This window comes from Ursus americanus, chromosome 2 (genome assembly GCF_024610735.1).
Source record: "Ursus americanus isolate L20-20 chromosome 2, mUrsAme1.1.p, whole genome shotgun sequence".
Lineage (NCBI taxonomy): Eukaryota > Metazoa > Chordata > Mammalia > Carnivora > Ursidae > Ursus > Ursus americanus.
The window spans coordinates 106,306,731-106,331,880 of record NC_142128.1 but is presented as its reverse complement, the minus strand read 5'-3'; the positions used below and the strand labels follow the sequence as shown (position 1 = coordinate 106,331,880).

The 25,150-nt window shown below is 38.4% G+C and overlaps 1 protein-coding gene across 2 annotated transcripts in view; it reads right to left on the bottom strand.

Annotated features, from left to right (window-relative positions):
• Window positions 1-25,150, bottom strand: part of RGS7 (regulator of G protein signaling 7) — a 550,126-nt gene that overhangs the window by 9,805 nt on the left and 515,171 nt on the right. For both annotated transcript variants that reach the window (XM_087859757.1, XM_087859761.1), the window contains exons 11-17: window positions 23,399-23,497; window positions 22,086-22,147; window positions 21,022-21,132; window positions 19,664-19,789; window positions 14,998-15,184; window positions 12,097-12,186; window positions 9,834-9,914 (exon numbers count right to left, since the gene is read on the bottom strand). In XM_087859757.1, the coding sequence (XP_087715883.1) occupies window positions 9,840-9,914; window positions 12,097-12,186; window positions 14,998-15,184; window positions 19,664-19,789; window positions 21,022-21,132; window positions 22,086-22,147; window positions 23,399-23,497 (750 nt within the window). In that variant the 3' untranslated portion in view covers window positions 9,834-9,839. The remainder of the gene's footprint in view (window positions 1-9,833; window positions 9,915-12,096; window positions 12,187-14,997; window positions 15,185-19,663; window positions 19,790-21,021; window positions 21,133-22,085; window positions 22,148-23,398; window positions 23,498-25,150) is intronic.

Sequence of the window (25,150 nt, the reverse complement as noted above, 5' to 3'; positions counted from 1 at the left end):
GGTGTTTTAAATTTCCAATAACTACCACAAGACTATCTTAAAAATGGTCTTTTCTGGTGGAAATTACAGGTGTAAGTATTGTATTTAGAGTTGTCCAGTGTTTTCTCTTATTACTATTAGATCCTGGCCGTTGAAAAACAACAACGGAAAAAACAGCCATCAACCCATGCAGAGGACATGGGATTTTGCCCAGTCTGGGCTTGCACTGCGGTACCTGGCAAATGCCCAAGAAAATGCAGCAGGGCATCTGTAGAACTGAACACAATATATCTATGTCTATAAACATGTATGCAATTTATATTACGATGTCTAGTGTTTATCTGTTTCAAATTGCTTATTTTAGTTTTGTTGCCTCTAAGCACTAGCAAAAAGTACGGAGAAGTAAAAATCATACCCATGGCTTGTCATCAGCATAAAAATGGCTTTCTTTTCTGAAAAACGTTTCATAAAGGAATACCGACAAACACATAATGATGGTATGTGTGGCTTTAGAATGGGTAAGTGAAAAGAAAGAAATGGCTTGGTGAAGCTATAGGGCTGCCTAGTAGTGACATCATATCTAGAAATAATTAACATATGAATCTCCCGTTGGTGGAAATTAAATTTAGACATCATAGACAGGCCTAATCTTTTTTTTTTTTTTAAAGATTTTATTTATTTATTTGACAGAGACAGCCAGTGAGAGAGGGAACACAAGCAGGGGGAGTGGGAGAGGAAGAAGCAGGCTCCTAGTGGAGGAGCCTGATGTGGGGCTCGATCCCGGAACGCCGGGATCACGCCCTGAGCCGAAGGCAGACGCTTAACGACTGCGCCACCCAGGCGCCCCAGGCCTAATCTTTATCAATTTTAGGCTCAATTCGTATTTTCCTAGCTATGTAAAATAAGTTCATAGCAAGAATATGCAAACATATTGCCTTTAGATCATGCATCAAAATCTATTTAAATCTATGTAATTTTATTCAATTCTATTTAACTCAATGAGGTAATTGAGACTGATACCGAGATTTGGTTGACTATCTGCAAGTACTCTCCCAAACACTGTAAGGCTAAGTACATAAGCAGCAACATTTCACATGCTCCTGCTTTACTCAGCTACAACCCTGTAACTTAACATAAGATTCAGTTCGTATTTCAGTAATATTCCAAGTTTACGTATTTTCAAATAAAATCAAAGCGATAATGTAAAATTATGTATTAACTATTATATAACTCTTATAATTTATTTTTAAAAAATATTTTATTTATTTATTTGAGAGAGAGAGAGAGAGCGTGATTGGGAGGGCAGGGGCAGAGGGAGAAGGAGAGGGACAAGCAGACTACCCATTGAGCAGGGAGCCCTATGTGGGGCTTGATCTCAGGACCCCAAGAGCATGACCTGAGCCAAAGTCAGACACTTAACCAACTGAGCCATGCAGGTGCCCTACAACTCTGATAATTTTTAATTGTGACGGTTTGAAGTTCCTTTTTCTACTATTAACTCTCCCAGCAAACGTGGTCCAAAAATGGTCTAGCATATATGTAGATTCACTGGTGCTAGAAGTTCTACTCTTCCATCTGTACTTCTGTTTTACTGGCCAGGTCCTCGTTATCATCAAGTGTGGAGTCACACAGCAGCTGCTGATCCTGCAAACATGTCCTCCCGTTTCTAGGTTCTCCTAACTTGCTCTCTACCTGTATCTTCTGCAGAGATGAAGATGGTGTGTGGATCCAGGATACAAGGTGTCTCCTTGATTACCTTCTTTTGCACTATGCTCCTCTAACTGGAGACCTCATGGCAGTCCTTGCCTGCAACACAGCTGATTTGTCAGGTCCTCAGCACTCTTTCTGGTTCTACCTTTGCCCTCTCTCCTTCAGAGCCCATTGCCCCAACTATCCAGTATGCAGGTCTCTTGCTTAGACCTTAACTCTTTTCCCTGCCTACTCTGTGCTGCTTTAAGAGAAACTGTCATGATTTCCATGAAGTAAACTAGTGGGAAGCTAGTAAGAAGTGAGTTCTGTTCATTGAATAGTTAACTTTTCTGAGAATGAGCCAACTTAGGTGCACATGTTAATGGCATCCCAAGAGTAGTTATTTCTATTAATACCTTATCTGTTATGAACTGTAAGCTTCCTAATAGTAGTGGCTATGTCAGAATGGCTATGGCTATTATGTATGTATTCTAGGATAGGGAGCAGAGTATCTGACCCATAGTAGATGTTTAATAACTGTTTGTTGTTGTTGTTGTTGTTGTTGTTGTTGTTGTTGTTGGATAAAAGAATCCAAGAGTGCTAGGATACATGAGCACTACTGGGTCATACACTTGTTACATAGAGCCTCCAGGGTGTTTCCAGCTATGCACGAAGCTGGGGCCTTGTAACCACTGGTGTAAACCCAAGGCTTCCAGTACATTAAAACAGTACTTTGGGAAATGCTATTAAACTTCTGCCTCTTGACATATGTACTAGCAATGGGGAGGCTTCCCACTGGGGACTTTCTCCTTAGCAGCCTCCAAACATTCCTTAGGAACCTCCAGGGTTGCACTGGATGCTCCCTGACCAAAAACCACTAGACAGTCCACAGTTTATAGAATTCGAGTGGCAATTTAAGAACCAATGATGCTACTAGCGGAAAATAAAGATATGTTGTCCAAACGAAATAGGCTACATAGTCTGATACATTTCACACCAATCAATTTACCTCATGCTGCAGGGAACCTGAAATTGCTTTCTAAGCTAAGTTATCACCACAAATAGTTTCTGTAAAACAAGATGGATAGCCATATATGCCAACAACAAAATGATAAATGAAATGAGTTTCAGATCCGTAAGAGAAGAAAGAGGAGAAAACGGTTCGTCCTTGAGTGGATTGATTTTTATGTGTTTACTGGTAATATCTATGGTGGGGAAATTCAATGACCAGTTTATAAATTATATCCACCTAAGATGCTCTAGAAATTTTGTAACACAGATCTCTATGACATACCTGCAATTTCAAGCAACAAAGTCTACAGAACTCAACCAGAAAAGAATATGAACAAAGTTCTCCTTAAGGTAAATTCAAAGACGTACAGATATAAAACCAAAACCTTCCTGGGGCGCCTGGGTGGCACAGCGGTTAAGCGTCTGCCTTCGGCTCAGGGCGTGATCCCGGCGTTCTGGGATCGAGCCCCACATCGGGCTCCTCTGCTGGGAGCCTGCTTCTTCCTCTCCCACTCCCCCTGCTTGTGTTCCCTCTCTCGCTGGCTGTCTCTCTCTCTGTCAAATAAATAAAAAAATCTTAAAAAAAAACAAAAACAAAAACAAAACCTTCCTTCTCATGGTTCATAATCTTATCATGATGGGTGTTTACGTGAAGAAGATGACCCGCTTCATTATGGGGGACGTTTATGTAAATCGAGGAGCTCACCGCTCCACGGAGGTTTTACTGTAATGTAACTTCACTAGTATAAACAGTCTTGACCATTCTGAATCCTCTAAGGTTTGTCTCTACTTCCTTGTGGTAGAAATTGGTATCAAGGGGAAATGAAAGTAAAGACAGGCTGTAGGATAGTCAAAACTTAATGTATGTTAAATGAATGAATAATCCAGAACTAGTAAAATAGTATATAAAAACAACGATAAAAATGTAGCAAATGAGTGGATCTTAGATTACTAGGTCAATTTTCTCTATTGGTAGTGTTCCTGGTGAATAAAAACGAACAAGTGACAAGTTTATAACTTTTTTCTTTAGGTGCTTCAGGATCCAACAAAGTTTACCTACACTAATGTACCTTAAACTCAAATAGCAAAGTCTAGAGCACTTGACCAGAAGTGCCATGGTTTAATCCTAAGCAGAGCCAATGTCCAGTCCAAATGGGCGTCCCCATGAGTAGATACTGCAGGCACTGCCTTGCGCTACTCCTAGCACTGCCCCACAGCGGGCTGGGGCTGTATTTCCCAAACCTGGAATCTCTGTTATTCATAGGGTTATACCAAAGTGACAGGGTGGTCTCAGTGCACAATCCTAGTGAGTGTTAGGGTATAGAGAGAGTATTTTATGCTAGATTTCGCATTTGATGAAAACCAAAGTCATTTCACCAGGACTAGAAACAACCCATAGAGTCACTGACAGTATCTTAAAAATATAGTGAAAGACTCCCAGAAAGAGACTACGATTCTTCATAGATTGAAGACTAAGTATTGAGGGAGACCTGTTATTACGTGTAACACAGTGTAGAAATTAGCGATACAAAGTTTGATTCCTGCCTTCTACAATAAGTTATTTTTTCCTCTAGTGTGTGTTAGGGAAAATATAAAGATAAGAGAGAAGGAAAAATAAATAAACCTCTCTTATAATTTTGCATTCCATTTCACCAAGCAATTTAAATTTTTATGCTGAGAAAAAAATCAGTATTTTACTTGATGGATGTTTATCACACCTTGGTCTATAACATAAAGAAAGAAAGAAGGAACAATGTAAATGTCCATCAATAGAGGATTGGAAAATAAATTTCAGGTGTATCCATTCAGAGGAATTTTGTGTTGTCAATAAGTAGATTATGTCAAAGAGTATGAAATGACCTGGGAAGATATCTATGATGCAATTTAAGAAAATAAAACATGTTTCAAAAGCATATTTAAAGTATAACCCCATTCTTTATACATTTATATGAAGAGTATTTGTATTTACATATAATAGGTATATGTTTGTGCAAAGTGCTAATTAAAGCTACTCCTGCCCAGGACAGTTATAGATGAAGAAACGGGGGTTTGGCAAGTTTCTAAAAATTCATATGGCATGAAAGCATAGGACTAGGTGTCAAGCCTAAATATTAACATGTCAAGCTTTCAGACCTGGGCTCTTTTCCCCACATTTTGCTGCTTATATAAAATCTACATGAGTTGTATTAACCAGCAGCTCCATAATCGGCTCAGATAAAGAATTTAATTAGATGTTTAGCTTTTGAGGAACCTTCGTACATCACCCTTACGTTTGGGACTTACTGTAACTATAGGGTATTTCACCTAAGAGTGAACAGAGTAATCATGGGGGTTTGATTGGGTACAGGAGAACTAGCATGACAGGGTGTATTTCAAGGGAAAAATGGGAACCTAAAATAAAGTTACTTTACAATTATTGGGTTCATTCTTTCTCATGGCTGAGTAATATTCCATTATTTCTCTCTCTCTCTCTCACGTCTTCTTTATCCATTCATCAGTTGATGGGCATTTGGGCTGTTCCATAATTTGGCTATTGTAGATAATGTGGCTATAAACATTGGGGTGCATGTGTCCCTTTGAATTAGTATTTTTGTATTCTTTGTGTAAATACCTAGTAGTGTAATTGCTGGGTCATGGGGTAGTTCTATTTCTAATTTTTTGAGAACCTCCACACTGTTTTCCAGAGTGGCTGCACCAGCTTGCATTCCCACCAACAGTGTAAGAGGGTTCCCCTTTCTCCTCATCCTTGCCAACATCAGTTGTTTCCTATATTAATTTTAGCCATTCTGACAGGTGTGAGCTGGTATCTCATTGTGGTTTTGATTTGTATTTCCCTAATGATGAGAGATGTCGAGGATCTTTTCATGTGTCTGTTAGCTATCTGCATTTGAAGAAATATATCTCTTCATGTCTTCTGCCCATTTCTTAACTGGATTATTTATTGTTTGAGTACTGAGTTTGATAAGTTCTTTATAGATTTGGATACTACGCTATGACCCAGCAATTGCACAACTAAGTATTTACCCAAGGGATATAAAAATATTGATTCAGGGGGGCACATGCACCCCAATGTTTACAGCAGCATTTTCGACAATAGAAAAATTAAGGAAAGAGCCCAAATAGCCATTGACTGATGAACAGGTAAAGACAATGGATGACTCAGCCATCAAAAAGAATGAGTCTTGCCATTTGCAATGACATGGATGGAGCTAGAGTATGTTATGCTAAATGAAATAAGTCAGAGGAAGACAAAAACCATATGATTTCATTCAAATGTGGAATTTAAGAAACAAAACAGCTGAATATAGGGGAAGGCCAAAAAAAAAAAAAAAAAAAAGGAGAGAGAGGGAAACAAACCATAAGAGACTCTTATCTATAGAGAACCAATTGAGGGTTGATGGAGGGGAGTTGGGTGGGGGATGGGCTAGATGGGTGATGGGCACTGGGTGTTATATGTAAGTGATGAATCGCTAAATTCTACTCCTGAAACCAATATTACACTGTACATTAACTAACTAGAATTTAACTAAAATCTTGAAAAAAAACTGAATTTGTATTTTTTAAAAAAGAATTTAATTAGATGCAACTAAAAAGAAGATTCCAAAAGACCTAAGTATTATATCTTTCACACTTTTTAACACTCCAAGCAAATTGTAGGATTTATATTTACAATTGCTCTTATCTATATGAACACGAATCAATTATAGAGTTAAATAAAGATTTCACCCCAAAAGATCAAGTGATTTCATAGTCCACTCAGTGCTTTTGTTAAAATTCTCTCACAGAGTTTCCACAACTCCTGGTAATCTGTGGCTATCTCCAGAACACACCTTCCAAGCCCAGTGCAGTACTACAGGTGCCAGAACAGTGGAGATGCGACACCAAGATGGTCATGGTATCTTTTCTATTGATTCTTTTAACGGCTCTGCAGATACTGGGCTGTACTGAGAAAGGGTAACCTTTTTCCCCAAATGAGGTTATATTAGGTGAGTTCCTGGGAGTTCAACATGAGCACTCGCTATTTCTCTTTTCTCCTTCTGTAGCCCAGAGCTGGGCTGATTTAATTTCTCCTTCACACAAACTAAGGAGAGGAGGTGAGTAGTACACTTGTCCTGTTGATTTATGAATTCTGGTCGAAGGCATGGACTATCAGTCCTCCTACCCTGTTTTTCCTCTTGTTTTCTGTCTGTTCTCCTTGAGGTTTGTGTGGCAGACAGACGCCATGAGACTAGTGGTTGGAGAAATGGTGTCAGATTTGGTGATGGTGATAGGGGAAGAAAACAGCTGTTAGAATTAGTGCAGCACAGGAACTTTGTCAAAGAGAATGACATCAGCTTAATAACATTTAAAGGCATGCGAGAACATAGTAAACCTTGAAAGACCTTGCCCTTAAGGTCTTATCTGATGGCAAGGAAAACAAAGTAATAAAAAAGTAAATCACAGGAAATGAGATGTCTTGAGACAACAGGGCAAGGTGAAGATATTTCACAAATAGGAGTTATTCTTATCCCTCCAGTGTTGGGCATAATGAAAGGAAAATGAGTAATCAATAGAGTAATGGATTTAAAGTCAGAAAACTTTGCTTCCAGTCCTGGCTCTAATACTAACAACTGAGTGATACTGCTGAAGTGACCTCACCTCACTAGTCCTTAATTTGCTCATTTGCGAAAGGGTGTTGACATCTGCCTAGCCTTCTCCCAAGACTGTCATAATGTAAAACAGCAACGACGAAACAAAACAAGCAAAAAAGAATGAGTGTCTTTGGAAGACTGCAAAATGCCATATGCAACTGTTAACTGTTATTATAATTATTCTCTAAGGTATTGGCAGGAGTTTATTAGTCTCGGTAACCAATGGCAGTTTCAATGGTATTGGGAAGAACTGTCCAGCAAAACGTTTTTCATTCTCATGTGAAACAAAACAGTGATGCCATTTTTATAAGGCAGGTTATGAAAGTAACTGTGCTGGAACACGGAAATGAACTTCTACAGAAAGATACATCTATATACTCTAGATGTATACATCCTCAGCTGGAGGGATTTATCTCCTACGAGTTGGAAGAACACTAAGGAACAAGGTGATCAATGGAGAAAGAAAGCATTTGGGAACAAAACAAATTTTGGGTCAGTGTCAGCTCCTTTAATAGCTCTGTGATTCTGGGCAAATTATGTACCTCCTCTGACTCTTCAGTTTTCTCACCTGTAACATGAGTATAATAATAATATAATAAAATGAGGATAACATTTAGCTTGCAGGGTCAGATTATACTAAGTTAGGTAACTTAAAGTGCCTAGTGCAGAGCCTGGTCCAGTGGCAGGCACTCAATGAATATGAGCTATTATGATCTCACTTTGCCCAGTTCCTTTCATAGTCTCTATACTGGTTTACCTATATTTTCCCTATTCCTCTTGTTTCTTGAATAGCCTGTCCTGTAGCCTCCCTGTATTTACCAGACTAACCTGCACAATAGGACTCCGCTAAAATGTTTATTTAAACTCCCCATTTCCTTCATTATGTCTACGTGGTCATAATAAAATCACTCATTCTTCATCTTGTGTTAGAATCACTGTATTGTTCCTGTAAAGGCATCCTATTCAATTTATTATGTAAATACTTAGGATGCCTCACACACCTGCTGACCCTAGAAGTAATCATATACATGGAACAACACAGACCCATGGGAAAACAAAAAAGAAATGAGAATAGAAAGAGTTAAAGGGAACTTTAAATAGAAACTACCATCCTAAGATTTAATGTTGTATAATACATTCATTTTCATTTTTATATATAGACAATTTTCAGGATAGAAACTTACTTCCCATGACTAATAAAATAAATATAATTGTTTGTACTCTATTGAGGAAATCAGAGAGCCTTTCTAATTTCCTTATTCCATTTCTTTAGAGTATGACAGAAACAAAATATTCAATGAAAAATACTACTTTTTGTTTTCCTGGATGAAAAAGAGTAACCCTGAACAATTCTGTCTGAGGATTATCTGCAACTTTTTAGTATGTTACGTGCATATGTATGAATCTGACTCAACTTCTTTCTTCAGTAATTCCAGCCTTTTCTCTCCTTCTTAAAAGAATGGTTGCCCTTCTTATCCTAGTGAAATCCTATATGTCCAGTTAAATATAACTTCCTCTGGGAGTTCTGACATTACCTATGGGTACTCCTTCCCCACCCCAACACCAAGTAGAAATATTTATCTTCCTCCTGTATGTCACGACATCTTGTTTATACCATCAGGCTCCTTAGCAGTTAAGGTCTCTACGTCTCCACACTCCTGAGACATAGCACAATGTCTGGAATATAGCTGTCATTTCCTGTATGAATTTCGACTGAAGGCAGCAGAGGATTGAGCCTGTCTTCCCCTTATTTCCTATTGATCTTTTCTTAAGGTTGGCCGTGTGTGACAATGTGGTTCTATTTTAAGAGTTGGGGAAGTTGGTCAGAATTGGGGATGGTGTTGGAGGAAAGACAACCATTTTGCTTCCCTTTTTCATCTTCCTTATGTTGTGTTCTTATTTTTAATTAGATCACAGAAATTTCCATTCCAATCTTTAGAAAACTACTCCATCAGCACTATGTTAGGAAAGGATGAATTTGGAACAATACTAAAACATTGCACAGAGCAGTGCACTGCAGCCTATGTCTACCTTCTCCAGCAAAACCTTGAGGCTTTTTAAAAATATTGTCTTTATCTTCCCATGGTGACTTATGAGGCATGTTTAGGAAAATTTTATTTTAAAGGTCAGAGATTCCAATAGAGCCAGCCAAAATTTTGTGAAGTTTATAGAGTGATTAGTTCCTGGAGTCCTTCATTTTCCAGCCCTTTCATTTGTGCAATCACACTGAATGTTTAAAGTATATACTGCTCTTTAGAGTCTTTCAAATTCTCTGTGCCGAGTCACAACTGGCAATTCATAAATAGAACCGATCAACATTCCCCACCACAAAGATCCTTGAAGGAAACTAAAAACAAAAACAGCATCTTTGTTGAATCCAATTTGCTTACATTTCAACACACATAACTCCACTTCACTGGCCATCACAGCAAAAGCCACAACACACACACAGCAGCACGGAGCTGACCACACGACTCAACGGACAATGCAGACAAACTTGAGTAGAAACCAAGATTTTTCTACCTCTTTTCATAACAGGTTAGTGCTGGCTCTCAGTGTTGGTGTACAGTTTTTATGGCATGGGAAAATAGGGATGTTTCTGCCCTATAAAAATAAATGTGTTGAAGGCTTTAGTTTGAGCTTACACAACGTCAGAAAGTTCCAAAGGCACTGGCACAATACAAAAAAAAAAAAAAAAAAAAAATCCCACAAACAAATATATCACCAAAATATCACCAAAACACATGGCAAGATACTAAGAAAACAGTGGTAGGAAAACTACTGGTCTCCTGGATGATTTATGCAACAGTTTTCAACACCTTCCTGAAAAATAAAGCATAAGAGAGGCATGCTGGGGGGCTTTGGTGGGGCATATCTTGTCACCACCCACCATTCATACCAAGTCTTTGGCTTTAAACTGCTCATTAGGTCATTTTCTCCCTGCAGAAGTAGAAAGCACAGAACCCTCATTGTTCTTTATCTTTGAAGCTTTAGGAAGGGCTAAAAGAAAGAGCATGTAGAAATGCATGCACTAGCTTTATGAATAAAAGGGAAACATGGAATAAAAATACAAAAATCATCATTTCTTCATTTTCTATGTCATAATATACACTTCTTTCCAAACCTTAGTTTGATACATGTGGTTTTTCATGGATGACATCTTTACTCTAGATAGAGTTGGGACAGAAAGATAAGCAGGAAGCACAAAGTTCTGAATTTGAATAAAGACAATTCTTTCATTGTTACATCAAAGGATGCAAGGGGACAGATGGGGCTAGAAATCGGGAAACTTTGTGAATGGGACTTAATGATTTGTAATTCCTCAAAAAAAATAAAACTTACCACATTCTGTGCAAATTTCTCAAAAGATGTTCTGCGGTCCATTGAGAATTCCGACTTACATGAGTGGGGCGGGATGGGGCAAAGGGAAATAGGGAGCATAAACAAAAAGAAAGCAAAGAAAACAGAGCAGAAAAAGACAGGCTGATGAAATGAAGCGACAGCAAATCCATGTTCTAAATCAAGGGACCAGGAAAGCAGGAGAGCTGCTGAGTAGGTCTAGACACAGGGCCCAGGCTCTGTTTTTGTTAGTATTTTTATTTTTAACACCAAAACTCTTCCTGAGCAAACAAAATGGTATGGTTTCAAGCAAAATAAAATGACACTAAAATGAAGTAGATATGTGAAGGTTTTACACTGACATGTGCTAATCCTACGTATTTGAAAATCTAGTGGAATATTTTCCGAATTTCCTCATTATTTTCTGTCAAGACTAGATTTCTATTGATCACATTGATTCTATAGAGGACTGGTGTCCAACAGAACTCTCTGAAAGGATGGGAACTTCGTTCTATGTTCTCCAATATTTCAGAAGCCTTTCTCTGTGGCCATTGAGCACTTGAGATCTGGCTAGAATTTTACGTACTTATGATGAATTTAAACTTAATTGTAAACAACCCCATGTGGCTAGCAGCAGCTGTACAGGGCACCTGCAAAGACAGAGTATCCGCTTCCAGCTGCAAAGGCCGTGGACTTTGAAAACTCCCATTAGCCTACATGACAGTCACGAATCACAGAAAATTCAATTTAATCTCAAAATTTTAAGAAGTTACGGACTATTTTAACATTAAAAATAATGAATGGTGTTGATTTTTATATTCAGATTTTCCATATCCTGTTTTCTTGTTTACATTGATTATAAACATTAATTGAATAATGAGGTCTACTGCAGCTCTTCCAAAATGTGTTTGGCTACCTTCTTAGGTATGTAAAATTTATCCTAGAGATACTGTGTAATCCAGGAGAAATATCAAATTAAAATACCCCGAAGCAAACATTACTGCATTTTGACAGCTACCATTGAAAAATATGAGTCTATATTTAGTTATGGGGTATGTGGCCAAAAACATACACTTAAGCTTACTGGACAGAGAAAACCCTCTTCAAGTTTTTGACCTAATGATGTTGTTCTTTCCTTTTCATTATTCTCATTTTTATTTCCTTAAACTAGACATACAGAAGACTAACATGAAACATGAAAACAGCTTCTATAAAACCTTGTAAAGCATGAACATCCGCAGAAACAAACAAAACAAAAAAGAAAATAAGCAACCAACCAACAAAAACAAACACACCTTAAATGGCCCTTATAAAATGCAAAGGTTTGGGGAAGGTCTTGGAGTGTGTTCACTTACCATTTGTCCAATACCCTGGGCTCAGCAGAAGGCACTACTCCATATAATTATAACTGAGAACCAGATCGGAAAAGGTCACAAAGAACCAATACCTTTTTCTTTGCCTGTAGAAGCTCTTGATAGGCACTGGATCTTATGAAGCGTGGGTATGAATCACTTTTCATCAATTTGTAAATGTGCTCCTAAAAAGACATAATGGTTGAGGTGCTTCTTTATTATTTCTCAGGGAAAATCAAATACTGTGATCAGAATACAGGATATGGTCCAAGAACAAATCTGGAAGCAGCTAAAATTAATAGTGATAATGTTGGTGAGAAATACTTTGTGTTTACAGAACATCTAAATCTTCAAGTTTATTATTTTTTTCACGGATCAATATTTGAACTGGTTTGAGAGCCACAGACGATGCAGATCACATCCAGTCCTTTAAAACAATGGAATTCAGTCAATGGAACGTCAGGAAGTGATTTCAGGTCAGGTGGTTGATCTATAGAGGTCATCTAAGAATATAAATCTGCTATCTCTTGAAATTATTCCAGGCCAGAAGTGAGCGACAGGAAGGCAAGATCGAGTCATCGTCCTAGATACCTTTGGCACCTACATATACTTGGAGGAGGGAGACAGCCCGGATGAATCATTTCTTTGGTGCAAATTATATGGAAAATTGTCATCTACATCCACTTCGGGCCAGAGCACAAGTCCAAAAATAAATTTGGTGATATTTAATTGCTAAACCTCCCAATCTGTATGCTTTTTAAAAGAACTCCTTCAGTGAAAGATTAGGTACATATTTAATCATTTAATCCTAATCAGTCTGCTGTGTTCTATCTTGATGATGAATATTGGTAGACAAAGAAATCAAGGAAAAAAATGCATTCATCCAAGTCACTGCTGGCCCGATCTAGGGAGATTCTGCTTTAAGCCACTGAAGCTCAATGGAGCATAAGCACTCCTTCATCTTTCTAGTCCAGTGAAATACCAGTTAGATGTGGAGAGTAGCCTGGATGTCCCGATCTCTTTTTGTTTGCACAGAATATATATTTTAAGAAATGACTCGGTTTCCCTGGTCTTAAACACACTGGCCATAATTTGGAGTTACTCTTGCTCAATATCTAGCCCAAGGCTCATCTCCAAGAGGACCCTATCAGAAACTGTCATTGGAAAAGTGGGGTGATGTCTCCCTTTGGAGTTAAGCATTTTGGGATTCAGATTTTATTGTGCTCAAGGCCTGCCACATAGAAACATAGACATTTAGGCCAATTCGTTCATCTTGCTGAGTCTTAGTTTTCTAATTTGTAAAATAAGGTGAGGATTAAAGGGATGACATACGTTTAGCAAAGAAGGGGGGTAAGCAAGGTAAGTGCTCAGATCTGACTGAACGTATGCCAGGCACACTTCCAGGGCTTGCCTCTATCAGTTAATGTAAGACTCAACGGAACGTCAGGGAGGCTGGGGACCATTGTTATATCCATTTTAAATATGAAGGAGAAGGATACAAAGCAGAGCTCCGACTAGAACTCAGGCAATTTAGCTCCAGAATCTACTTTCTTAACCATTACACTGTGTCTTTTCTTAAATAATGCCAGGGATTTCTATTACTATATTTTTGAAGATGAGGTTAAAAAACCCAGCAGAAACTGGAGTTAAATATCTGAACTTAACTGAAAAAGAAGCCCAGGGTCAGGTGGTGATGTTTTCTATAGAAAATTATGCTTTCTCATCTTATTGAAGAGCTATTAATCAAGAATATTTTAAATGCCACAGATAACAAAGAAATGTTCTTTTTAAGACTTTAGGAAGGTTATTCCAAACATTTTACACATTGTTGGCTCTAGAAAAATGCTTGAAATCTTATCTTGAACTGAAAGAAAGATAAATCAGCAGAGAAGGAAGCAACAGGGCTAGAATTTTCGCCCTGCGCTCTCTCATGTGTCTCTGTAATTATTTCCACATAAAAGGCCATGGCAGAGCTGAAGAGAATGGGTGTCTGGTTAGCTGTTTCCACCTGTGTTAGTTTTCTGTACGATGGCTCATTTCTTTAAACCAAAGTCAGGAGATACGTACTTTCCACTGAGAATGCAAATAAGGAAGGGCGTGTGTGTGTGTCTTCTTCAACTTCTATGGTTTATTTTAGTAATGTTGTTATTTGAAAAACAAGATACTTTCTAGAACTAACATTCTTCTCTAGAAGAGGTTTAAGAAATTAAGAAGTATGCATGTTCCGATTTAAAAGCCAATTTCAGCACATCATTAGGAAAATAATATCCACTCATTTCAAGTTTATTTTCCTTCTTGAGCACAACTTTTTTAGGGAAAGTGGAAATTCAGATTATGTCTAAAGAGGCAATTATGTCTAGTTTGGAAAAAAACACTAAGAAAATTAATATCTTAATGTAAATTTGTCTTAGGAAATTAATATCTTAACATACATTTTATTTTATTCTTTTCACATATTAAAAAGGTAACTTGGAAAATTCATACATGCCTACATCTATGATTTCATTGTATCATCAAAGACAAAACTGGCTTGAGGGTGACGTAACTTTAGGCTACCTCAGTTCAGTTCTGAGCAGTCATAATAATGAATAGCTTAGGGTGTCAGAACCTTAGAATCTCCACATTGGAAGACACCTTAAGATTTCAAAGATGAGCTACTGAGATGGGGCCATCGTTCGATAAGTGTTTTCTCACATACCGGGTGACGAAAGTAGAAAATGAAGTAAAAGTGTTCAAATACCTCAACTACCCCCCTTCAAGAAATGCTCACGTAAAAACGTTCAAATTTGTAAGACGTTCCCAGGTTCTAGAAACTGTTCGTTTGAATGCATCTCTGTTTTCTTTTAAGTCAACTGGAGTTCTTTTACGTACACTTACTTAAATTGAAAATATTAAGCCTAGCTGCCAATTAAATGAAAATAAAGCAGAAGTATCTCCAATGCCAGCCTCCCAGGAGCAGGTGCGTGACTTACCGCGAGGCCCGCCCACATACCCACCTGAGCATCTTCGAATGTGTATCGCCCAGGCTCCTTCACATTCTGCGTGGTTTTGTCATAGCTCTTAGAATCCAAGTTAATGGCACTGGGGGCTCCTGGAGCCAGAAATTCTTGCCATATTTCCTGAACTCGGGAAGGGACTTCTCTAATAGGCCTTTTCTTCAGGTCCTCCACCGCGAGCCAGAATCTGTGCAAAAGGAGACACCAGGCATTTACTGTGATGCCTCATAATCTCCAAATTCTTCTAATATTGACTGAGCCTACCATTCACCAGAATGCATAATAACAAGCTCCTTTTTTTCTGAGGGCTTCCAGTGTATGGCCTTTTTTTTTTTCATTAGTTGTATTGAAAGATATCAAAGTTTTCAAAAGGAAATATTGAAAACGATCTCTTTTAAGGGTTTGCTCGCCTTAATTTTTAGTAGAGAAAAATAGCCCTGCTAAAGAACCATTTATTAGAAAGGCAGTGGAGTTTGAAGGGAATTAGAGTGAGCGACATAGAGCACCTGCTTGGGGGATAAAATAGGGCACTATACTGTATTCTTTGGATCTTTTATCCATTTGAGCAATGAGGGTTAGTTTGGAGAGGATTTTCTGCTCTACCTGGCAAGGGAATTACAGTGAAGCTTTACTGGAATTAAAAGAGGACTAGACACAAGATCAGAAAAGGCTGGAGCTGGAGAAATCGGGGCAAGTAACTAATTTTAGGCTATTTAATTCAGAGAGTTATGGAATGACAGAAGCGACAAGCTTTCACATGCCATTGTTTGAAAAAGGCTTAAATCTCCAGAGGCATTATAGCAATTCAGAAGCTAGGAAAAAAACAAATATATACTGACTTACTTCTAAATATACAAATACATTTTATATGCTTCTGCATAGAGTATCTATACTGTAAGGAAAGAACCCCAGAACATATTTTGGTTGGTAAGAGCAAAAAGCAAAGTCTAATAATAAAGGGCCACATTGTATTAATGGGTTTCATTTCTTTAAATTTTGCTCTATGTTATATGATTTTGGTTAGAACCAGAAATATTATTGAAAAGATGAATATGTATAGCATTATAATTTGTTAAAATGAAAAAATACTTGAAAAAGGAACTACTAGGTCTTTGTTATCCTCAACATGGACCATTATCGCTCTAATGGCAGATGTTGTCACGCATGAAATGGGCAGATGGGCCAATGGGCACAAAGACGAAGGTCACTACAGGCTACGGAGTCTTCAGAGAGGTATATGACAAGCAGAACCTTCGTAATTATTAAGTGTTATATTGGGCATTAATGAAAGGTCAGAAATAAGCAATAAAACAGTTCAACTAGAGTTGGAACCGCAAATACTACCCAATGTAGTGAGCTTTCAGTTTCTGGAGATCATTTTCCTGTAGATATATGTAACAGTAGATTTAGACCACGCCTCACACATGAAACTGCCATTACCGCTTTCAGAAGGGAAGGCCCAAGACCATTTCCTCCAAAAACAGGAGATGTGACACTCTGCAATCTAACAGGAATGCCATATGCCATCTGAGTGAGCATGAATGTTGTCATCAATGCTCATTCTAGTTCATTCCAGCATGCTTTTAACACCTTAATCAAAAGAATTTTTCTGTCTTCCAAGAACCACTAGAGAAAAAGATACACCATTCAAATGGCTGCCTAATGTTAAGAAGCCCAGGAGGGGCTCTCAAGGAATAGTGCAAAAGACACAGTGTGGGAGGGCAGAGCAAGAAAGGGCCCCCTGCTGGGCAAGCACTGGGCTGGAAAAAGGAGTCCTAGGACAGCTGTTATAGATGCAGTGACATGTTAATGAACTCGAAAGTACAGAACAGTTAATCTAGCGTTGAGAACGTATTAATAACAACATCTACACTAATACGCAAGTGCAGGCACTGCTGGACACGCTGTAGCCCCACTAACTCACGCAGTCCCTACAGCTCTAGAGTCCGTGCTATTATTTCCCCCATTTGCAAGACCAGGCAACTGAGGATACGAAGATTAAGTCGCTTATTTAAGTTGCCCACTAGGAGTGTGATAAGCAGGATGAGTTTCACAGCTAGGGTTTGCCCATGGGTAATCCGCAGCAGAGGACTTGCTCCTAACCACCCGCTCAGGTCTCTCCCTAAGCGCACCATCGCCTTTGTTATTCTCGGCCTTACTGTAAGTGCTATGATAAGTTAGCAGCAAGGAAAGTGCTCCGGTAAAATCCCGCCCCTCCTCACTATATGGTACCTGGAATATGAAGAAGTAGGTGTCTTAATGTCTTTGAGCCTTGAGGTCTTCATCAGGAAAATGGGATGATAATGTCTATCTCATCAGGCTTCCATTAGATTAAATAAGACAAATGATGTAAAAGGCACTTTTGAGGGCCTGACATAGTTTCAAACCCTCAACAACAAAACTCACATTCCTAGGTGTGCTCAGTCCTTACGCTAGGCTGCGTGCTTCATCTGGAAAATGAGCAAAGACACACCAACGGACAGCAGAGGTTGTGTCTGAGGAATAAGTCGTCGTCAACAAGCAGTATTTCTCGACCTTTTCCTCTGTCTTAATACTTGAAGAAATGCTCGTATGCGTCACACTTGTGTGAAGAGCAGGTACTTACAGGCCGCTACCTGGGGAGACGCGCTGAGACTTACTTAAGCTCAATTAGCCCTGCCTGCGAACCGGACTGTTCCGTGTCCCTCAATCTGTTACGCCAGATACCTAAGCGGAAGAAGCGGGGCTCAGATTTGGGGAGCAATGGAGTGTAGCCTGTAGAGGTTTACAGAACGCCAAGAACGCCAATTACTAGCCAATCTGACTTGGACAAGACGACTAGCTTCCCGCAGACATATTTTGCTTACCTGAAAAAGGGGCAGGAATGCTTACACTTCGTTTTTGTTGTGATGATTAGATGTGTGATAATCAGAAACAGTAAACACAAAATACAGCATGGCATACTTAGAGCAGTAGTGGGTATAATTATAATATACTCACAAAATATGTCATATTTCTTAGATGAAATAACTTAGCTCGAAAACTTTCATGGCATAGAATTAGCGAGATAAGAAATGGTTAAGGCTTGAACTGAGGAATCAGCAGTGATTCAATTAATTCTTGAAAGAGAGTATGAACATACTCTTTCCTTTGCCTAAAGCTTCTTCCCTCTTTGTTTTATGGACGGGGAGGTGGAATTCTGGCCTGGTTTTCTCCTGACGTCCAGGTCATAGCCTAAAGCCATCTCCTCTGGGATGCCTTTGCTGACCTCCAGCTCTGGGTTGGCGGTCCCTCTGTACTTCTCTGACCTAAATAACCACCACTTTGTGTTGTGATCTCTTTTCTTCTCTGTATCCACCACTAGGCTGTAATTTTGAGGAGATCAAGAACCATTTTTATTTGGTTAGGTGATACTGGTGAGGCTCATTATTTGTTTATTTCTTTTTCATGATACCAATGATGTCAGGACTTATTTAAAAACTTACAGAATTCGAGGCAATTCCACCTCCCCATCCACTAAAAGGCTAAAAAAATATTCTTTATCTCTGCTCTATTTTTTTAATGCATTCTTATACTCAATAATTGATGATGTGGCCTCCATGAAGAAAACAATCCTTAGCGACTGTAGATCTTGTAAAAACTCTGTCAAGAAGGGCTCCTACAAACGTGAAAGAATACAAAGCTGCATCCCAACAATTCACGACAGACTTGCATATATAATAACATCCCTCCAGGTTCCGTCTGCGGTCATCTTGCTTAAACCACAGGACATCTGTCAAAGTTCTACCTTATTTCTGAATGGTTTGGTACTGGTATCTGTTAAATCATCTGAAAAGAATGTGACACTGTCTGGAGCCGTAGTGTTCCAATGAAAATAAATGAATGCTGAGACCTTTCTGTAAATGAATTTCACAGGACTGTGTAAGTCATGGGAAAGTAAATTAGGGTATCGTGTTTCAAAAGAATAATGAATGAAAGAGTTCATGGAAAAACATTTTTACGTAGTGGAAAGTTATCACTCACTTCAGTGATCTTAAACAGACACTAAAACCTATTGCAGTGTCTCACATTTAAAAATTCAATTTCCAGGTGCCTCTGAAGTTAGAAAAATCTCTAAAATATATAAGGATCATGTTCCCAACGGATGGGTGGGATGCACACCCCTCTTTCACTAACAGCTCGGTGTGGTGCGGCTCTCGACTGCCCCGAGGCTGCACGTAAGTGTGCAGAGTGGATGAGCTGACCCGTAGTTTTGTTTCAAGTTGTTTTTCGTAGGCACCCAAATCTCCTTCCGAGACCTAACCCAGGTAGGAAGCAATATGCAAAGAAGACCAATATTGATAAATAATGATATTATTTAACTGCATAACTATTATTGGCCATTCCTCATTTTGCCAAACATTAGTCCAAGTGTTACACTTCTTTACGGAGTCCATTTCAAATGCATCAAATTTATATACTTAAAAGATCAAGAGATAGTGTAAAAATAAACTATTTTAAGGAATTGAGAATGCTGTAACAGGCTTTGCCATTGTTAGCTTTTTCCTTCCGTCAAGAGGCAGAAATTCAATGGGTTCATATCGTCATCATGTTGGTAAGAGAGTAACTGGTCTATTTAGTGCTAATAACCGGACATACCACAGTAAGTGTCTCTGACACAGAGTAAGATACAAACAATGTGTCTTACCTTAAATTTTCTGAGCTGAATTCTGACTCTAGAAATTTAAGGAACTGTTCTCTCCCAACTGGGTCTTTCAGTGCTTCATCCATGCCAAAACCCCATCGTTTTACCCTCTGCTGGCTTGGTTCTTTGCTACGGGAGATAAAGCCAAATATATTCCTTTCGTTACCAATTCTATCTTTTGCAATGACAGTTCCCTACCTTGAAGGTCCCACGCATATCTTTCAGAAAAAAAAAAATCTGTGACTGACGGTTTTGCGTGAAATTACGTTGAGATACATGTCAGGCATTAACAGTCGTGTCCAATGTTTATTGAGTATTAGGTGCTAAGTGCTCGAAATGGATTCTCTCTTTTAGATTTTTTTCTGCAACTTTATGAGACAAGTACTGTCATGTTGTCACTATGTAGATGAAGAAATCAAGACACAAAGAGAGTTACAATTTGCCAATGTCCGACAGGTAATAAGGGGCAATATTCTAGACATTTTGACCTCAAAGCTCATTTCTTAGCCAGTATACAATGCAGTCTTCAGGGGTATGTTGTACTGTATTGTACTGGGGGAAAATGCATCGGGAACCAAAGGCTTCGATTCTGGTAATGAGTCTGCTGTTGAAATGTGGGACCTAATCCTAGCTGAGTCACAACATTCTGGGGCCCAAATTCCTCATCTATAAGATCTAGAACGTAGGGATGAAGAGTCTGCACTTGTCAAACATTTAAGAACACTGGATGGGGGTAAAAGAAGGAAAAGGTCCATCAACACAGTTTAGTGAAGTGCCACTAAGTACCAAGTCCTCACTCTGTAAAGTGAGGCATTGCTCTTTGCCTGACTCTGTCAAGATAATGATCCAAGTCTTCCCTCCTCAGGAAGGAAACCAGGAAGTCTGAAACTGTGCTGCGGTTTTCTTAAGAAGTCAGTCTCTTGTCAGATTCTCTTAGAGTGTTTTTGGTAAGTTCATTTTATTTTAAAATAGAACTTATAAAGGCATACTCGTATTGGGCTTAAATAAGTATGGATTTAGCATTCATTTTGCTTGAATACAGGGGCCTTGTGGCCCTGTGGATTTTCAGAAAAGCTAAAAACAACGCACTAAATTTTAAGAACTGAAGATCTCAACTCTGAATAGTCTATTCTGAAACTCTCATCCCTCTAATTCTGTGCCAGTCCTCCAGAAATGCAAATCTGAATACAAATGGAAGTATCTAAGGTTTAAAAACCATTACCTTGAACGAGAACTTTGTATCATGGGCTGATAGAGACACAGAGTAAAAATGACCTTCCTATTATCAGCTATAGAATTCTTCCTATTTCAACCAAACCCCGAAATAAGTGAAATATTTGAAGAGAAAACATGTCACATACCTTGCTTCAAGTTCCCAGAAAGTAGTATCATCAGACAGCCATGGGTTAGAAGGGTCAGGTGGCACAAGAAATGGGTCATATTCTAAATATTGTTCTGTGTAGCCTAACAGACTAGAGAGAAAAAACATTTTCATTTTCCTTAGTTGTTTTGGCTCAAGTTATACCCCGCCCAGAATAAGGAATACAATATAAGTAGGTCTGGCCAAGGAATTGCTTGCTTATAGAGTAAAATCCAATGGCAGTTTTTATGTTTCAGTAACTTACACACATTAACTTATTGTGCATCGTGGAAGGCAAATGTGGCTACGGAGACCATGTCTACCCATGCCTAATTCAAGAGAGGCAACATCCCTCCATTCAGATGAAGCAAAATGGAAGGGGCCAGTGTGCGAAAGCAGTGCCAAGAGTCCGTTCTTTGGTCAACCAGTCCACCCACAGCTGGACTGATTTTAGCCAACTTGAAGAACAGTGACAAGGGAATTTTTGTCAAAGGTATTTACAGAAATTAGGTAAAGGGGGAATCATTAACATTTTCAAGAAGAAATCTGTATCCAAAAATGAAAGAGAAGAAAAAGACGGAGAGGAGAGGAAAGACGTTGGAGAGGTAGGATTTGGCAGTGCTTCAAAGTAAAGAAGACAAGTGCCATTAATAACAGATTTAAATGAAGAAAAGGAAAATATCTAAAATCTGTGTTTAATTCAAATTCTGAAGTCATGCAGTAACTGAAAAGTGTGGATGTTAAGATGAATTTACATAGAGGTTCTAAGTTGCCAAAAAGTAACTTGATAAATTGGAAGTTTCATTTGTCTCAGCAGGAGTGAAAAATTCAACTCCTTGGCATTATCTTCTATATCTGATTCTGGTTGCACCGGATTGGATCTCTACAGATTGAAGATAGTAATGATCATTCTGTCATTTAAACTATAACAGAAGAGTTCTTTGGAAGTTTTCTATGTGCAAAAAATGAAAAAAAAAAATAACATTTCTTACAGGATTCCATTTTTAGCACATTTGACCGTCACATGAAATTTTTTTATTTATATGGGCATCTAGAAATACTTACCTATCAGCAACTTTTGACATTTTTAACCGATGTCTATCTAACTGTATTTGCCAATATTTAATCTGAAAAGAGTTAAAGAAGTAGTTAAATAAGCAGTGACATTCTCATATTTTCCACTCTAAATTCTGATGGAATGGGCAATTCTAAGTAAGAGTGTGTTCTAAGTAAAATTTCTAAGTCTGAAAATCAAATGAGATGGCTCTGAAAATTAAGGTGTTTGAATATAAACATAGCCAATATCACTTTAGAACAGCAATGAATTTGAACATTCTGCATGCTTTAACAAAATGTAACTTTATTTAAAAAGTGTTCTAGAGATTGTCAACATTTATCCAGACGAGATCAGGCGTGTTCAGGGTGGTATGGCCGTAGTGTAAACATTTATTCATAGTGAATAACCAAATCAGAATCACCCCCAATATTAAATTCAGAAAATAAACATATTTGTTATTTGTATTACGTTTGTACTATAATTGCAAAGTAAATCCTACTTCTTAATACTAGCCCCAGAAAACATCAATGATCTGTGTTTTGGGAATAATTTTATCAACATTTCAGGACAAATACGTGGACATAATCACATATGGAAAATTTTAAAACTCTCTAAATTACTTTCTGCTCATGGTGATTATAAATATACCAGAAAAAGTATTATTACACTATTGATAAACCATATCACAATAAAATATCAGGGGAAAAGAATCAAAAGGGGAAAAAGCTCCATGACCAAGCCAACCAAGAGATTTCACTATTATTTGATATAAGAGACACTGCTGTTTGCTTTGAAATATTCCTTGGAGCCAAAACTTTTGATCAATTGGTGAAACAAGACATGATGTATACCATAACCGTACACCAGTGTTAGTGAGAGAGAACTTCCAGAGGCTTATGGAGAGCAGTACTGGAAGAACAAGAAAGAACATTCTGCGAAGGTCATGTCACATGACTGGAAACGTAAAACACATGACTCTACGTCACCAGCTTCTTGTCTCCTCATTCTTCAAGAAGAGCTCTTGAAATGGAGACACCGAAACATCGGTGTACCCCTGTTTTAAAAACTGGTTAGAGGACACAGGATTCAGGGAATTGAAGAGCAAAGAGATTTGAAAACCATCTCCATATATTGACACATTTCCAGGTGACTACATATCTTAAAATTAAATGATTTCACTACCTTTTAACTGCAACTCTTCTCTATGAAACAGTCAACCATACCAATAACCTTTTGAAAACCCCTGCCATGAACGTTCAGCATGTACTCTTCATAGCTGCTACTCCGTAACCTCAGCAGGTCATTTTATAGGTTGACCCACCTGTTGTTGTAACTCCTCTTCTGTTGGAGGTTTAGTTTCTGGTGTGGGTGTGTGGGTAGGACTGTGACTTCTAATGTCATTTTGTAAACCATAGACAGACTATATGAAAGTAAAAAAGAAATACGTTAGGACAAAATACCATTTACAGTCACAGACTTTCTAAAAGGTAATTTTGTGTTATATATTCAGCAAGGTAACTCAAAACTTTGCTGCATATTTGATGAAGCTTCTTATTAAAATTCAAAGGCACTGTTATCATAAATATCGTATGAATATAAAACAGCTCTTTGAAAAAATATGTGGCTAGATTATTAACTTTGACAGAATAATTGATTATATGGAAAGAACATAGTAAGTCTGATACTAAGATCTGGGGGTGGATGAGAGTACCAAGTGGGGGAGCAGCAATACTATATAACATTCAATAAGTACTGATTTCAGAATAAAACAGGGGTGGATATAGAATAGAATAAAAAGTTAATAAGCCAAGAGAAAATGAAAATGATTTGTTTTACAGAATGGAATACTGAGGAGAGAGACCAGGTTAACAATTCCATTGTTGATTTAGTCTCTGCGACTGTGATCAAAGACACCCCAGAGTGCTCCACCCTTCCCAACTCAGCATTGGTTATTTACCTCACCATGCTGGTCTTGCCACTGGTGCCACTGGGTGCCTCGCAACATCAGTGACCCCGAAGTTTTCACTTTGGAATTCTTGATGTATTTTGTCAAAAGGTCAAACCTACTACTTAGGAATATTCTTTTTTGAGAAAGACTATTACAGGGACACCTGGGTGGCTCAGTCGGTGAAGCGTCTGCCTTCAGCTCAGGTCATGATCCTGGGCTCCTGGGATGGAGCCCCGTGTCAGACTCCCTGCTCAGCAGGAAGTCTGCCTCTCCCTCTCCCTCCCTCTCCCTCTCCCCCTCCCCCCTGCTCATGCTTGCTCTCTGTCTCAAGTAAATAAAATCTTAAAAAAAAAAAAAAAAGACCTATTGCTTAGTCAGTACAATTAAAGGTTTGGAGACTTGAAGAGACAAAAAAAATCTTCACCTGAGGGTGAGACATCTCACATGTCAACTCCAGGGAGAAGACAAATAACTTTTTCTTTAATAGCAAAGAATTACTATTTTAAAATAAGGGACTTAATATGAGCTATGGAGCACTTTTTCTTTGGACATGAGGAAGAAAGATAAGCACATAATACAACTTCATGAGCCCACAAAATTAAAGTTACCAGACAGGTTTGGAAGAAACTCTTGAAATCAGAAGAGGGTAGATACAGATGCTTAACTGAGCCAATTTTCAGGCTCATCACCAACCTCACCAGTATCTCTAAATTCACATGTGTTTTGTTCCGGACATGTTTTCACTCAGACTCTATCTTTTCTTAATGTTCACTGTTGGCTCTATACCTGGACCCGTTGGATGGACTTGGTTTTCCCTTGTTGCCTCCCATTACTTTGCTCTTGGGCTTTCTTCAGTAGATTTTGACTTGGCTTTAACTTACCTGAATCATTCATTTTACACTATCTTTGGTAAGTCTTCCAATCTGCCCTCTCTTGACCTAGCCTCAACCTCTGGGAACTCAAGTTCTATCACTGGGCAACAATTTCAACCCAACGAGCAGCACATACGCTGTGACTTAATTATTAATAGGACTGAACTGAACGGCTTAAATTTTCTCTGTTCTTTCTTTCATTTATTCATTCAGCATCTCTTGAGCACCTACTGTATGCTGGGTAGAATGCTGC